Raw genomic sequence first — 17,993 nt, 5'->3', positions numbered from 1 at the left:
CTTTTCCAAGAAATACATCATTCAATTTCATATGAAAAATCCCTTTCTTTGGTGTGACCAAGTTAAGTTGAAATGCTATGCAATGTAATCAAAGCTGGTAAGGCATTCAGTGACTAGAGCAAATCATGAAACTTCTCAATTCCATAGACCTGACAAGAACTGGTGCGTTCTCCATTGAGTCACAGTTGGTCTTGCTCCATTGTTAATGCTGAAGCCTCGTTGCCTACAGTGTACACAATAACAGACCTAAGGGAGGCTGTGCTTCCTCTGTGATGCTGGTAGGAAGCTTCAGGGCTACAGCGTGAATTTTCTTACTGCTGGGAATTGAACCTAAGAACAATAAACTTTAAAACCAGCAGGAGTCAAACACTGAATTGTAAAAATAAGGAATTTAAAACAAAGAAAAAGAATAATAATTTACTGAGTAAAGAGCAGGAGATATCACGTGGGTTAAAGCCTGAAAACAAACGTAACAGAGTAATCATTCTCAGGTAAAACATACCGACTGGTGATGGAGCTTTTAGGGGTGTTTGGCAAATGCAAAATAAAGAAGAATAAAAGATCAAATAGAAGGTAAAAAGATGAAATAAAAAAGATTTGTTTATACTGTACTTAACATGCCTGACTTCTTATAGTCTTCTATGATTCCTATTAAATCAGACAGGATCTACAGTTATACAATTTACACCACTGGGCAATCAAGGCAGGTTGGAGCCTGCGGAAAGATTATTTTTGAACTTCTATGATGATTGAACCACAGCCATAGTGTCTGTGATCTCAGCACAGAACCTTAGCACCACAACAAAAACTATTTAAGGGCTGCTGACCCTCTTTGGCCTGTAGACATGGCAAACTCACATGGAGATTGGATCCACCCCCAAGTATCATGTTGGGCGGTATCCAAAGCACTTTGCAATGGGTATTTAAAACCCTCCAGCAACTCATGCATTTGCTCACAGAAGAGGATCTTTCCATCAAATAGTATCTGGAGAAGCTTGGACTACTGTAAGTAAATAAGTAAAAGGTGCAAATAGACCCTTTCCCTATGTTTAGGTAGGGAGAAGGAGGCTTCCCTTTCAATATCTTACCTTGAGTTGTGCTTATTTCACTCTAGAGAAATGATATCCCTTGAGAGAAAAACCTGCCCATAATCCATTTTAACCCTGACTCAACTCCGATACCAAGATCAACTAATTCCCACATGTCCAGTTATTTAGACTGACAGAAAAAGTAGCATTCAAATCCTGAATACAGGATTTACTATCGCCTTGATTGATACAACATTAGTGAATGAGAATGAGCAATGAGATACTCAGTACATACAATCTTTGATCAGAATGGGGCACTGCATGCATATTGCTGTAGTCCAAAAAGAGAAGGGAATATAAAATGGTGGAGTCAGTTCTTATGGGTCAAACCCAAAATGTTAATATGACTTTCTTTTTTGTGGCGGATTGACATGTTGCACATTTTCTTTATTATTACTGAATCGCACATTTTGGGTAGAGTTTTTTTGAGGATTACAATATTGAGAAAGAAACTTTAATAAGTACAAACATTATGTATGTCGTTATTGTTTTGATATTATTTTTTTAAACTGCTTCAGTATTATTTAGTGTGATTTAAAGTAAATGATTGCTCTTTGTCTTGTACGTTTTCTTTTGGATCTGCCTTTTCTGTCTAATTTCCATATCTTTCTCGTATTTTCTGTCTAAACTCTCACTCACTCCTTTGCTTTCTCTTTTCTTTGTACTTGCAGACAAGGAAAAAGGAAGCAAGCTGCAGCTAACAGAGCCGTCACAATCACTGAGACTGTCAGTGAAGAACCTTCCTCTCACTGTAGGTTCATATTTCTTAGTTCTCTTAGAAACCAAGCTAAAATGAAATATTATGCACAAGATTATTAGATGCAGTTTGGAAAGCCTGCAGCAAGAGCATCTAGAACAGTCATTGAGGCTGGTTGCCTTAGCATATAAAATTATGCCAGCACTTAAAAAAAATTGTGATCAGAAACAGAGGGACTGAGAAATTTGAATATTCTGGAATTTGTAGAAAAGAACTCGCCGACAAACTCACAGAAGCGCCTTAGTGAAGGATTAACACTAATTTGTGGAGTCCTGTAGCTCAGTGGTTAGAGCACCTGCTTCGCAAGTGAGAGACCTGGGTTCTATTCCCGGCAGAGCAAAATGTTGGGCAGGTTTTCTTACTCCACACACCTCTGTTTACCTAGCAGTAAGTAGGAACCTGGTTGTTAGTCGATTGGTAATCGTTTTTCTGGGGCAAATAATCCTTCAAAACAATCCAATAATAATTTGGTCACACAATCCACGACAGGGACACTGCTGTGTGCAATTGGTGCCGTGTTTCGTCCACAAATACACAGTCAATTCACTTTACAGTATAGTCTGTGAAGCGCTTTGAGACTTCTAAAAGATGTCAACAGTGCTATATCAAATGCAAGGATTATTATTATTATTATACAGGGATTTCCTCTTCAATTTACCAGGAAACATAGTCATAATGTTTTTTAAATTATTTCATGCCAGTTAAAAATGTACAAAGTATTGACCTATGAAATCTTGTTGGGTGGAGTTAATATGATGGATGATATAATAATTATTTTCGTGCAAGTATCAAAAGATTTGGAAAGTAATACACATTACATAATCCTTTTCATTTTGAGTTTCAATCTTCAGTGTACCTTTACGTTCTTTTTATACTGAGGTGATTTACTTTCACTTTTATCTCTGCATTTGTTCTTCACAACAACAAAATTACACTTATAGAGCGCCTTTCACGTCGTGAGGACGTCTCAAAGTGCTTTCACATTGGGAGGATGTCCCAAAGCGTCCCAAACTGCTTCTGTCCCTTTTGCATTTTTTTTAAAAAGTATATTCTCTCTTGATCCACTATGCACATTGCACTGACTGAGAACAAGCACCAAATTGTAATTCTTAAACTTAGTCAATAATGCAACAAGCTTACTTCTGATGCATTGAAATGGTGTGGCAAATAGTATCCATACAAATAGCTTAAACCATTCTGATCAAATTACAATCTCTGAACAAGTTGCAAAAAAGAAATATTCTTTCTTGAAGTATGACCAGAGTTTTGTATCCCTCAAGAATTCAATAACCATTTTTAAATTATATATTCATCATTGTTTAAAGGGATGAAACAACTATTCCTGTAAGAATGAATTTGTTTCATGTTTTATAACAAAGAGATCTGTTTAGTGAAATCTTGTAATGACAGTAATAATAATAATACAGTGCCTTGGGACGTCCCCCCGACGTGAAATGCGCGATACAAATAATAATAATCCTTGCATTTGATATGGCGCTTTTCACGTCTTCTAGACGTCTCAAAACGCTTCACAGAATATGCTGTAAAGTGAATTGCCTGTATATTTTATGGGCGAAACCATATTTTGTGCGTGAAACTGTACTGTATATTTACCTTCTAAATTGAAATTTGGCTCGTTTAGTACGTTTGGAGAATTTGCTAAGTTTGAATGTTTTTAAGCTAAGCAAGGATTTAGATAGGCTCCGAAATGTTCTATTTTGGGTTATCACATGCCCAAATGTAGTCCACAAATAACATTTCATCAAAATAATTTTTAGCCAGTGAAATATTAAACGTTAGTACTTTAAAAATAAAAGTTTTTTTTCTTGAAAAAAAGATTGAACATTGGTAAGTACGTGAAAGTACATTGGGCCTACCTTTCTACCTAGTCTTAGCCTGTAAGCTAAGCCTCTTACAATTTGAGACTGAAATTAAGAATTCTGCACAATCTTTTTGGTCTCTGCTGGATCCTCTGTCAGAGCATTCATGAAAAGGCATAGTGCAACTTTTCCTACATTGAGAAAAGAAAACTGCCTATCTTTAAAGATGCATCACTATTTTAATGCACTAAGCATGTACATTACAGCAAAATTGAATCATTCTAATACATTGAATAAAAAAGTTCAAATACAATGCTGCCCTGACTTAAGCAATGTGGTCACAGGATGCAAACACTAAAGTATAAATAGGAAGTTATCTTATTGCTTCATTATCCTTAACAAAACTAGATAACACTTTTGTCAGTGCTGGAGACTTTCAATGAATGCAAAACGGTTGTAGTAGTGATATTTGGGTAGTGTAGTTCACATTACTAAATAAAGTCCTCTGGAGTGGACCTTAGTAGGAACAAAATTACTGGTGATGGATTAAGGAAGTGACTTGATAATTAAGGACAAAAATGGGATAAGGATTAAGTTTAATCGAAAACTGATTTATAATTAAATACAGAAGTTTGTAATCTGTGATAACACGCACTCTGTATTTTGTTATAACTTTTCAGTACAATAAAAGCTGATGATTGTAACAAAGTTGTACACTATAATGCAAACCAATTATCAGCTTAGTTTAGTTGGTAGCTTTCTTGCCGCTGGGTCAAAAGGTTGTGAGTTCAAGCTCCATGTCAGAACTTGAGCTCATAGTCCAAGCTGTCAATCCAATATGCCAAATTATCTTAGGTGCCATCCTTTGGATGAGATGTTAAACAGCGGACCTGCAGCTTGTCCTTCAGGTGGATATTAAAAACTACAACATTCAAAAATGTATCATGGCTAAAAATCCTCCAGATTAATTGTCTCAAGACGTCCTTGCTGTGTACAAAAGCCTATAAAAATACACTATACTTAATAATAATTAATGTAAAGACATTTTGACATAAAAAGGCACTTTCTAAGTTATAATGGGAAGTCAGTAGAATATACTGCAATATCATCTTTAAAAGAGCATCTAATATTACGCATGCTTGTTTGAATGCTCAAGGATTGGCACATTAAAGGATAACCCTGCAAGCTAATATGGTGTTTTACACATTCCAGTCATTTTCACTATAATCTGCATTTCTAATACCCATGTTCCAGATCAGCTGAATCTCTGCATGCTTTCACTATTAAAATGTCATGTAATCTGCTAATTTTCTACGGAATAGTTCCAAATACAAAAGCAGTGTTTTGGCTAAAAGATAAAAATGTTTTTGTTCATTTGCCATTTTAAAACAACCAAGTATAGGAACAAATACATTTTGCTCTTTTGACAAACAAATACATAATCTGCATTTTTAGATTCTTACTGCCCTGGCTGCTACTATGGAATCCATCCCTACTGTGGAAAGATCCTTTACTGATAGATCAAGTGTCTTATTGTATTTCTTTAATTCATTCTGTCTAGAAGAAGATGTCAGCTGTGGTGCAGTAAGTAGAAGAATTTCAAAGGCTCCAGTCCCCACCAATAAAGGCTGAAGAATGGCTTTTGAATAGATTTGTCAAGGCAACCCTACTGTTCTGGGACGAGGGAGAGCAGAAAAAAACATAAAGGCATGGTGGCTGTATGGGATTAGAAAGTGAAGTTCACAAAGCATGGCAGATTTTAGTGAGAAACAGTAGATCAATGAAACTATTGAACTGTGTGCAATAATGTGAAAACAAACAGGCTGTCCTGTAGTGTTCCAAATGTCAGTTTTTTAATACAATAATTAGACTATTAATACTTATTTTTGCATATTTTACAAACCTTCATACAATTTAAAAACTTTGACAATGGACTGTCATTTTCAATGATGAGCTTTTATCCATGTAATATACTCAGGAATTATCAATGCAAAGCTGTATTGACAGATGGATTTAGAAAAGTGAAGTGCTTTAAATGAAGATAGCAAAACTTGGAAATTGTACATCTAAAATATTATTAGATATGGCACCCATTTGAAATAAAAGCAGTAATTATTTTCAGAAATGATTGAATATTTTATCATAAAGGCTAAAAGATTATGCTCGATTACTTCACATTTAAGAAGTCTTTTTCTCCTTAAAGTAGTTTAATTGTCTGCAAGTTAAAGGCATTGTGGAACATAGTGTCAAGATATGGAAATGGCTGACTTAATGTCTAATCATTCATCACAGCTACTGCTGTATGCCAAAAAGCGTGTCTTCTTGAGCTTCTAAAAATAGGCTACTATGATAAATTAAAGATATTTTATCTAACCAAGATACAAGCTATATATGTGAATGGGTCCCAGGACAATGGGAGCAATTAGTAAGTACCGGGGGCAATTTGTGATTAGAATTCATATATAAGAAATAAGCCAATTATTTTATGTACAGTATTAGTAAAAAATCAGACCAAACTATTTCATACACATTTTACACACGTTGCAAATATTATTTAGGCACCACTGTGTTTTTTCATGTTTTTGATTTACAATCAAATAGCACAATTGATGGATTATCTTTACTATACAATAGGTGCCCTTGTAATGGAAAATTTAATTATTACGCTTACATACTTGCATGTTTGCTTTAAGGAGAACAGAAATAATGACAAGAAGACTTAGCATGTTACCAATTTGATTTACCTTTTTTAAAAGCTACCACTAATTTATATCAAAACAGAATTTTCACCGGGTCTATGAAGAATTTGTGACCTTTTACAAGGAAATGTATAAGGAAGAATATTATCCCTAGATATAATAAACAGAAATTATAGCCAACGTCTTAATACTTTAATAAATAATAGTAAATCTAACCTTAAATAGGTAACAGTTTGAATTACTGCAATCTGTTGCTACTCAGTATATTAAAAGTTGGGTGGCAGGGTGTTGCACCATGTTGGCATTTTGATGCACAGTGCCACAGAGTGGTAGAACATGGTTACTCTCCTGTGACACCCACAAGGTTTTCAATCCCCATCAGACTCTCTGGGCGGGTGCTTAGCAATGGCCATGTACTTTTTCTCAGGCAGGCAATGAGGGGAAATTGAAGTATAGTGAACTGTGAACTGACATGGTTTTCACATACCCCCTAAAGGCGAGTTCAAATTTGAACTGGCAGATACTTAAAAACAGATGACCTATTTGTTCATCCTCTTAGGGAACGGTGCATGGCGTTGGAAAACCCAATATGTGTGAGAAAAAAAATTAAGCAGAAAAGATAACAAACTGTGGTTGGGTCCATCAATATATATTGGTGCTTGGGCCAATGTCTTGATCACTATTGTAATTGGAATTAAAACTTTTAGTTGTATCACTTTCTAAATTTTTTTTTGATGCTGAAGCACTATATTTGTTGCATCCAGCATACTGGTGACTTTTCTCCTGGGGGGAAAGGGGAAGTAAGTAGGGACCCCTTGGAGCTGAACTGGCTCCAAGGTAGCGTACTTGGCAACAGAATGTCGGAATTGAGTCAATCCTCTGTGGTGGACTTGGTAATCCAGTTTCTGAGTGAGACAAAGCTCCAAGGAACTGTTACAAGGATCCTTCCCACTCAGTTCCGATTTGTTCTGCGAGCTCAAAACCTAATGGGTAGAGTTGTACTAGGTGGACAAGCAGTAGGAAGTTTGCTAGACAGTGCTCTCATCAATAAATCCAACAGTGCCTCAAAGCATACTCTGGAGGCCATAGGCATGGCTCTTGCCAACTTGTGCCTATTACTCTCAGGAATTAGGTAAACAGGGTGAATTCCTCAAGAGATTCAGAATGCATATTCCATCCCAAGCACAGGGAAATTTCCGTAGGTAGGTGAATAACATATGTGAAACTCTCAGTCTGTTTTGGATACTCATAAGCATGATGATAGGTTTCCCAGGTGACCAAAATAAAATACACCAGTAAATTAGATAACACATTATCTAATTTACTGTCCTGTAGCTCAGTGGTTAGAGCACTCGCTTTGCAAGCGAGACACCTGGGTTCAATTCCTGGCAGGGCGAAACCTTGGGCAAGTTTCCTTACTCCACACGCCTAATAATAATCCCTCCAAAAAAACAATAATAAATTGGTCATTTTCAATCTACGACTGTTTGTGGGACATTGCTGTGCGCAATTGGCTGCCGCGTTCGCCTACAAATATACAGTCAATTCACTTTACAGTGTGTTCTGTGAAGCGCTTTGGGACGTCCTCTCGACGTGAAAAGCGCTATATCAAATGCAAGGATTATTATTATTATTACAGATGTTGATAATTTGAGTTACAGAAAGAGGGGGATTATACAAGTCTTTTAAAAAAAATACATTAATACAGTTGTGGCTGGTTATAAACAATTAATTTAATGGAATTATTGATGAACTTTTCCAATTAGTTTCATAATTTACCTGAACAGAGATGTTATTCTTTTGTTTAATTTTCAGTAAGCTTTACTTTTAGGCAAGGCAGAACACTGAATAACAGCTCAAACACAGTTAAAGAGTAGTAAACTCAAGGTTCCATTTGGTAAAAGTGGTACGGGCCTTTTGTTGCTATATTTATACATTACTTACACACTGAACCTAAATTGAAAATGCCAAGAGACAGTGAACTAGTTCACACTGATATTGAACTTAACTCATAAAACACTAGTAAAGCCGTTTGTTGGGCTACCAAGAAGAACTTGAGGACACTTGTGGGTAATTGTAATAAAATAACTCCCTGTTGGGCTTAAAATGGTTCACAAGGACCCGTGATATAACTCTTCTCCTCCCATAGTTTACCACTGCCTCGCTTATATTGTGCGACTACAATGGGCATGTGCTAACGAAGTGGGGTATATCTAGCTTCCAGCACTAACCAGCCAGCTTCCCGCACTTGAAAAAAACGTCTGTTCTCCAGTTCAACAACAACAACCCCATTATATAGCGCCCTGCATTTCTATTGACAGTGGCGGAGCACAATGCCGAGCCAAGGCTGGGAAGGTCTCCAGGCACAACCTGAAGATGGGGAAGGAGGGGACAGGGTTGGAGAGATAGAGAAAGAGTGTTCCAGAGTTTTGGGATGTAGTGGCTGAAAGTGCGGCCATTGATGCTGGAATGTAGGGCATGAGAGACATGCAGAAGGCCGGAGCCAGTCGATAAGAGCTGGAGGAAGCAAAGTAGATTTGTGTGTCATCCACATACATGTGGAAGTTTACCCCGTGTTTGCAGAGCCTAGGTTCGGGAGCCAAGGATATGGCTTCCGCCTTGTCAACGTTTAGTTGCAAGAGGTTTGCACTCATCCAGGCCCTGATATCTGCCAGACAAGCAGACAGAACATCGACAGACCTGGAGTCACAGCTGGTGGAGGATCAGATTGCAACTGCCATCACTTCCTGTGTCTTGTGTCCATGTATTGCTGATGTTGCTTGCTATGTAAACGCACTAAGCACCGGAAATGATGCTGACATGGGTTCTTGTGCGTCTGAGCACTATTCACAGGAAGTGCCGTTCATGTCAGTTCACTGAGATAGCAGTGCTTTCTGTTCAACATCAATAGTGACCTGAAGACACTGACTTTGGGCACCGTTTAGCACTTTGGTTATAAGCGGCCTCTGGGCCTTTTCGATTGTGTATATGGTCACTTCCTTCTCCCCCTTTTCCTGATCACTGTGAGGCACTCCAAGACATTATCCCACGTGAACAGGCTTGCTCAGGCTTGCTTTGCATATCCCACCCTCATCATCGGGACCGAACCTTTGACTATAACCATAACCTCTGGAGCTCTCTCCTCTCTATCTGTGCTTAAATGCCACCTTGAAACCTCTTTGACCATGACTTTGGTCACCCTACCCCCCACCCACACTTTTGTCTGACTCGATCTCTGTGAGGCACTCTGAGATGTTATCCTAAGTGAAGGGTACAAATGTTGTATTTTGGCTAACTATAAAAGTCCACAGAAAGAATAGACTTGTACACAAAGCATCAACTGATCCCTATTTATGAACCAAAGAGCATTGAGAAGAGACTGTGCCCACTTGTTTTTCAGATGTACTTCCAACAAGTCAAGGAACTATCTATTGTAAGCATCAAAGAGTATAGTGGCTATTTTAGTTTGACACCTTCAGGAACATTATTTCCACCAGTAAGAAGTTTCAGCAGATGCAGTTTTTAATCATAAGAGCTGAATTGTTGATGACTGCATGATCAATGAATATCTTACAAACATAAGCACAATTAGATAATAAATTTTAAATACTTCATACATCAGAATCGATAACAGGATCCCCAGCCAATTATGTCACTCTTTAGCCTGGGGATGCTGAAGTCAAATCTATTCCTCCAACATTGCTCCAACTACAACTTATCTCTGTTCAAATTGCTAACAGGATACCTTAACATTTTCAGAGAAGTAATCCAGCCACATATTTTCTTAAAGAAATGCATAACCATTTTAAAAGTGGATAGTTTAATTAGAATTGCTATTTCCTGCCTCAATCAGCATTGGACCCAGTTTCCTCATAATATATGGAACCCCTGGAAGTATAGTATTTTCAATGAAACATTTTCTTTCTGTCAATCTGTGCTTTAGAGCCCAGTTCTATTATCTTAATCTTGTAAAATTCTCACTACCTGTCAATATTAATATGTAGCTGCAAGGCATAATTCTGCAGTTGAAAGACTCCCACCAGCAAATTTTAAAAAGATAAAAATGGAAGGCATATACAGACGACAAAGAGTAAAATACATCCATGAAGAGTAGTTAAGGGTAACATGCTTATTTGGGTGATATTCTTACGTAAAGTTAATTAATTCATTTAATGCTGTAGTTGTTTCCACTCATTCAATGTTTATGTCATGCTGTCTTAGTCTGTTGCATTTTCACTTCTGTCAGAAGGTTGTGGGTTCAAGACCTATGTCAGGACTTTGAGCTCATAGGCTGACACTCCAACAAGGTGCTGGGGGAAGCCTGTATTATTGAAGATGCCACTCTTTGGATGAGATGCTAAATTGAGAGTACGATGTGTTTTTCAGTTAAATGTTAAAAATCACATGGTGCTATTTATTATTAATAATAATCCTTAAATTTGGTATTCAACAACTTGCCCTTGTATACCGCCCTCCACACAGGGTAGCGTCTCAGAGCGCTTAACAGTGATGGAGCCTGACACCAAGATGGTGGGGGGAGGGAGCGCGGGTGGGGGTGAGTGACCGTACCCACGTTCGAAAGAAACGTTTTCAGGCAGGACTTGAAAAAGGGAGAGAAGGGGCAAGGCGGATGGATTGAGGGGGAGTGTTCCAGAGTTCTGGTAGGACAGAGGGTGTGAGGGACAGGCAGGAGGCCTGTGCCAGTCGAGTGGAGGCGCCGGATGGTGGATTTGGGAGTGAGGAAGTCAGAGAGGTAGGCAAGAGGCAGCTGCCAGAGAGCGAAGGGATTTGAACACGAGTTTGAGGATCTTGAAGTCGACCCGTTTGGTAATGGGAAGCCAGTGGAGCCTGGCCAGAACTGGTGAGATGGGGGTTCTGAATAAGCAGGATTTTTTGAATAGTGGAGCTGGGGAGACTGGCGAGGAGTGCATTTGAGTAATCCAGGTGGGAGGGTTTTGGCTGCATTTGGGGTAAGGTACGGTCGGAGGCAGGCAATGTGGCGGAAATGGAAGAAGGCGGTCCTGGACAGGGACTGGATGTGGGGAAAGAAGGTGGGGGTCAAACCAAGCACCTAGATTTTTCAGTAATTGTGAGGGAGACCTAAGAGAGGATGAGGAGTTCAGATCTGCAGGAGTGAAGATGTTGACGGAAGCCAGAGTGTGACTTCCGTCTTGTCCACATTCAGCTGCAGGAATTTTGCACTCATCCAGGCCTAAATGTCTGCTAGACAAGCTAATAGAACATCAGCAGACCTGGAGTCACAGCTGGAGGAAGCAAAGTAGATTTGTGTGTCATCCACATACATGTGGAAGTTTACCCCGTGTCTGCAGATGACATCGCCCAGAGGGAGCATATAGATGAGAAAAAGAAGAGGTCCAAGGATGGAGCTCTGGGGTACCCCATAGGTGACCGAGCGGGAGCAGGAGGAGAAACCATTTGCCGAGATGAAGCCAAGGCCGTTGGTTTAGTACAACAACAACAACAACAAGATTCCATTTATAAAGCGCCTTTCACGTCAGGAGGACGTCCCAAGGCGCTGCACAGTTGGGTCAGGACCCGAGCAGGGGGAAATGGTCAGGGTGAGGGGAGGGAAGGGAGGGAGCGAGGAGGGGGGAAATGGTCAGGATGAGGGGAGGGAAGGGAGGGTGCGAGGAGGGGGGAAATGGTCAGGGTGAGGGGAGGGAAAGGAGGGAGCAAGGAGGGAGAAGAGAGTCGAGAGGGGAGCTGAAGGCTCGGTCAAAGAGAAAGTAGGACTTGAACCATGCGAGTGCGGTCCCACTTAGGTGGATGAGGGAGGAGAGGTGGTGGAGGAGGATGGTGTGGTAGACTGTCGAACGCAGCAGAGAGGTCCAGGAGGACGAGGAGGCAGAAGGAGCCCTGGTCACAGACAGAGAGGATGTCGTATAATGCCTTTCATGTTGAAAGGATGTCTCAAAACTCTTAACAATATACTGTAAAGTTCAGTGACTGTATATTTTATAGGCAAAATTTGGCAACTAATTTGTGCTCAGCAATTTGTGCACAAACATCTATGAAGTGAATGACTAATTTTATTTCAGGGATCGTTGGTCAGGCCACTGGGAGAAACACACTTCTCTTTTCAAATAGTGCCATGGGGTCTTTAACATCCACATGTATAGGCAGACATTCCGCGATTTTACATCTCATCCGAAGGATGGCACTTATCGCATTGCAGGACCGCACTGGAGTGTCAGCCAAGACAATACGAGTTCAACATTATCCCACAACCTTCTGATTCAGAGGCTAGATTACTACCAACTCAGCCAAGCAGATACACATAGCAGAGAGAAGTGAGTTTCTTCTGGTTTGTTGGCCAACAATCCTATCACACTGGTTGTCCTAATTATACTTAAGTGTTGCAATCAATGTCCTATTGTTTTAAGTGAAGTCCTTTTCCCAGGTTGCTTTTGATTTCCGCCCTTTTGTTGGATTTTTCAGGCATTTTCTCAGCCAAGAAACAGTCTGCAAGTAAAACTATCGCCACCTTTGCGACATCTGCTCTGAAATTAGTCAGCCCAACAAAGACAAGGTTTGAACCTGGATCTTCCTGATCTATATGATTCACATTTATCCATAAACCTGTTTTTTTTAACATTGGAGCTTTTATATTCCTTATTTATACTTTGAAATATCTGACAACACTATTTGCGATTTGCGTTTTTATTTAGATAAGAACTTAAGAAATGCTGGACGAAAAAAGCCTAAGGTCCATCTAGCTCGTCTTCCACCTTCCTGGGGGTCGCATGCACATATGTCTCAGACTACCTATGTACCATACCTTATAATGTTATTTCCTAAAAGAAAACTATTTCATCTGTGTTTGAAAGAATCAATCCTAGGGAGCCTGTTCCACAGGTTCACTGTTCGCTCACTGAAATAGTGTTTGCATAGATTTGTTCTGAACTTACCCCCTTCAATCGCAAGCTGTGTGCTCTGGTATTACTATTCTGGGCAAGTTGAAACAGCCTATCATGATCTATATTGTCTAGCCACTTTAGAATTTTTTTATTTATATTATTAGATTTTTTACAATATCTGTTTCTGAAACATTGTTGTATCATATTACCTGCCACATTTGCCCTCAGAATAGTTCCTCCTGACATGAGAGGCACTATATTAAATGCAAGAATTGTTATTATTATTATTATAAAACATAAGTTAAAATAATGCTCAAATACTAGACCAGATAAAGGCTCATACTTTGCAGGTCTGGGTCTGGATTGTCACCCTGTGTTTTATGGCAAAAGTGGAGCTTGCATCCTGTATATAATGATGACTAAACAAAATTCATCTTACATTGAATGTGGCCAAATGGTTTCAGACCATCTAAATCTACAGGGAATTAGGAACAGGAGTCTTCAACAGTTTTGTCTCGTCAGAAAAAACAACATCCTTCCTAAGCTTGAAAAGTGCTGATAAAAAGGTGTCTAAATGCAATTTGCAACTACACCGACAAAAAAACTCTTCAGCCTAGATATCTCACTTAAAATGCTAAATATAATTTCAAAATACCTATGCATCTATGAACTATAATTGTCAAAGTTTCTAATTTGTGGAATTCTGTAGCTGTGGAGTATTGTAGCTCAGTGGTTAGAGCACTGGCCTCGCAAGCGAGAGACCTGGTTTTGATTCCCGGCAGGGCGAAATATTGGGTAAGTTTCCTTACTCTACATGCCTCTGTTTACCTAGCAGTAAGTAGGAACCCGGTTGCTAGATAATTGGCGGATCGCTTTTCCAGGGGTAATAAATCCTTCAAAAAAAATAAGTAATTGGTCACTTCAATTCACATTTCGCCCACAGAATATACAGTCAATTCACTTTACAGTATATTCTGTGAAGGCGCTATATCAAATGCAAGGACTATTATTTATTATTATACTAATTTAAGATAGCAATAGGATATTATTTGTTGCACCCTGAATACAGACAATAGCTGAAAAAGAAGTCTGACAGAAACAAAATATAAAACGGATCCAAATAATATGTGTACATAAATAGTACCTGAGACAAATGGTTGTATGTAGAAAGATAATTAAAACTCCTTTTTAACCACTATTCTCTCCCACTTTGCTCTCTGAAAAGGACGTAACCAAGTGACAACAAAACCAGACTGAGAGTTCCACTTATGTATGGAAATTTCCCTTTGTTTGAAAAGAAGTGTTGCACTCTCTCGCAGGAGTGATGCACCCCATTTACCTAATTCCAGAATGTATCAGGTGAAGGTTGGCAAGAGTTAAGGTTAGCGGACCTCTGAGCATGCACTAGGTTACTGCTGGAATTTAACCATCAAAAACCAATTCACCTGGAACCTTTTCCGCTACTTGTCCTGCTAGGACCCTATCCATTATGGCTTTGGCTTGCAGGTGGGATGTGTCCTTGCCCATGACTGTTCTGCTTTGGGAGTAAGGATTAAGGGCTCTGGGACCCTGCCCTGCTTGAGGGGCGCTACATAAATGTAAGTTGTTGTTGTTGCTGCTCCTCCAAGTTCTGCCAATGAGCTAGTTGCATGGAACACTGCAGTCCTGCCTGGCTCAGGAATGGGACTACTGAGTTCTGATTTGTTACCCGCGGTAATGGCGCTATATAAATGCAAGTTGTTGTTGTTTACTGAGATTGCCAAAGAGGATCAACTTGATTCTGATATTCTATTACTAGACAGTCAGCCAGTCTATCAGAATGATAAATATGAGAATGATGAATCGGAATGTAGCCTAATATGATGAAATTAACAGACGGCTCTGCTGCATCCCTTTTCAAACAATTAGTTTGATAGATATTTTTCATGAAGAAAGTGCCTCTAAGAAATTAAAATGTTACAAGTATGTATTATTCCACCATTTATTTTATGTTAGATGGTTCTCTTCAAGTGAAACTGTTACTGGGAATATTTCATCAGAAAATCCAGAATACAAATTGAGGTCATAGTTATGAGTTAGAAATTGGCAAGTGAGTCTTCGGAAATTGCAATTAACTTATCATATCCTTAAAACGGTTCCAAAGTTGTCTAATGTAAAACTACATCGGACTGTATTACACTTCTATTTGTTGCTCAGATTCACACTGTGTCGCATTGACAATACAAGACTTGTTTGATTCCAAGACAGGAATTGCTGACGGAAAAAAAATCTTGTCTCTAAGGTTAATTAATTTCGTATCTTAAACATTGATAACATTGAGACCAACATTGAAGTCTTACCTCTTGCATCCAGTCCAAAATAGACTTTACAGTATCCTGGTGCCAAACATTATGGACAGAATCTGTGAGTGCTACGGCGATCACTTTGTTCTTCACTTCTGTCTCTCGCCGAATCATCTACAGTAAAGAACATCACAGTATTTGTTTACTAAACTGAGTCTTGCTTTTACACAGGAAGAGTAAATAAAGTTCCATTTAGTAACATCACTACAAAGCAGCTTTGATGGTAAGGCATGGTATTTCATGTTTATCAATATATTAATAAGAATATTGTCCAATAATGTTCCCTAGTTATGGTCATTTAATCAATCATTTCATTTATCAATAGCATTACAAGAGGGGAAAAGGACAATATAATTAAAATGAGTCTTAAATACTCATTCATGACAATCAAATATGAATTGATATGACAATCAAAACCACCAGATAAATGTAAATGCATATAAAATTATTATGCTCCCTCCCCCAACCTGCTAAGAGCAAAAAATGTGAACAGTACAAAATACTTTATGTCCCTTGTGTATTGTATTTTAACAACCTTAACAAAAGCAAATATTTGTGACACACATGTTGATGAAAACAAATCAGAAATAAAAACATATTGTATTTATAAAATATGCATTTTACATGAACTATGGTATAACAGGAAAGAGAGAATAGATTCTACAAATTGTAAAGCCTAGTTTTTTTTCAAAATCCATTACACATTCTTTATAAATAATAACTGTTCTCTATAATAATCCTTGCATTTAATATAGTGTCTTCCATACCGGGGGGTCGTCTCAAAGTACAACACAGGATAAACTGTAAAGGAGTGGTGGCTAACCTGAGGCCAAGGTGCCTTGAAGAAGCAATTCCGAACATTTGCATGAGTCTAGATAAGTCTGTGTTCGATTGGTAGCTTGGTTTCAGTCTTTTTCTTGATTAGGTATTTCTTGATTTATGGTAATAAAAAAAATGTTGTTGCCTGACCATAAAGGTTGCCCACCACTGCTATAAAGTGTAGTGATAAAAGTATTTTGTGGGCAAATGCAATAGCAAATTTGGACCCAGTGATGTCCCCCAAAAAGTCATTAAAATAGTCACTGCTCATATTCAGTATGTCATGAGCGACAAAAAGGGAGTTTTTTCCAGTACCATGGCCAATGATCACCAAAATGGTAATTTGATTCACAGCTGTTTGTGGGATACTACTGTGCGCAGACTGGCTGCTGAGTTTGCTTATGAATTATACAGTCACTACAATATATACTGTGAAGCACTTTGTTATGCCCTCTGGATGTGAAAGTCAAATGCAAGGATTATTATTCAACTGTAAGGACAGTCTTGACGTGTTCAGGGTTCAGACGATGATTATAAAGTGATTGAATTGTGCGTCTTGATTTATTTCTTCAAATAAATTACTATAGTTCCTTCTAATCACTCTCAAGTACTCATTATTCTCTATATTAAGCCTAATAATGTTGTAAAGATACAAACATGTAAATGCTTATCACTGCTAATATTCTGTATGTCATGAACTACAAAAAAGGAAGATACAAATTCTAACATTTGAACCTCATTTGTTATGGCTGTCTGAGTACTTTTTGATTAACTAGCAGAGAATATATTTATTTTATAATACAGCAACTGCATCCTTTTAGCGATGGAGTTAAAAGATAAGTTTTTTTGTCAGTTGCCTTCAAGGTAGACGTGTAGTTTTTATTCAAACAGTGGCAACTGGATAAGAAATACAGCAATCGCATAAGCCAACATTCATTTTCCTGTGCTTTGAAGTAAGGGCCAGAGCTCCCCATTCATTATTTGCAAAGCTTGTCTAACATGAGGAAGGAAAAGCCATTCAACTTTAGTGGCCATTGGGAGATGCAAACTGTGTAAACTGAAACTGTTAAGGCAACATGCATTTTAAAAGATAGCTGTAGCTGACAGGATGGGGAGTTATGATTTATTATTATAGGCAGTGAGGACAGAGCAGCAATAACTTCCCTTTCCTATCCTGCTAGGAGCCTGCTGCCACGTGCAAAGCACATACAAAAAGAAAAATAGGAAAAACTGATCCACCAAGCACAGTTGCTGACTGACAAGACGGAAATGAGGAAGGGGAGCAAACGATCTACAAGAACGTCAATGGTGAGACGAGGAAAAGGAAGTTTAACAAACAATTGCTCTCTATGCAGAAATGGGGAGAGCACCCTAATGAGACATGACTCAAATATAAATATATTCATTTGGAACACACGACTAAACATGGAGAATACTTTCAGACTGCAGACTTCAAAATATGATATGAAAACAACCAAAATAAAATTCAGATACATGAATTAATAATTCCGTAAGATATATGAACATAGACTTATTCTTCACAAACATTTATTGGAAAAGGGACAGATCACATGTAGTTTCTCCAGTTGT

At 38.5% G+C, this 17,993-nt stretch overlaps 1 protein-coding gene across 1 annotated transcript in view; it reads right to left on the bottom strand.

The window, feature by feature from the left end:
- The window catches only part of fam172a (family with sequence similarity 172 member A), a 269,588-nt gene that overhangs the window by 99,376 nt on the left and 152,219 nt on the right, over nucleotides 1-17,993 (bottom strand). The window contains 1 exon segment of the mRNA XM_007893065.2: nucleotides 15,582-15,698. Coding sequence (XP_007891256.2) covers nucleotides 15,582-15,698 — 117 coding nt within the window.

This window comes from Callorhinchus milii, unplaced genomic scaffold, assembly GCF_018977255.1.
Source record: "Callorhinchus milii isolate IMCB2004 unplaced genomic scaffold, IMCB_Cmil_1.0 Scaffold1, whole genome shotgun sequence".
NCBI classification, from domain to species: Eukaryota; Metazoa; Chordata; class Chondrichthyes; order Chimaeriformes; family Callorhinchidae; genus Callorhinchus; species Callorhinchus milii.
Note: the sequence above shows the minus strand (reverse complement) of the source record. Positions and strands in the feature narration are given on the sequence as shown.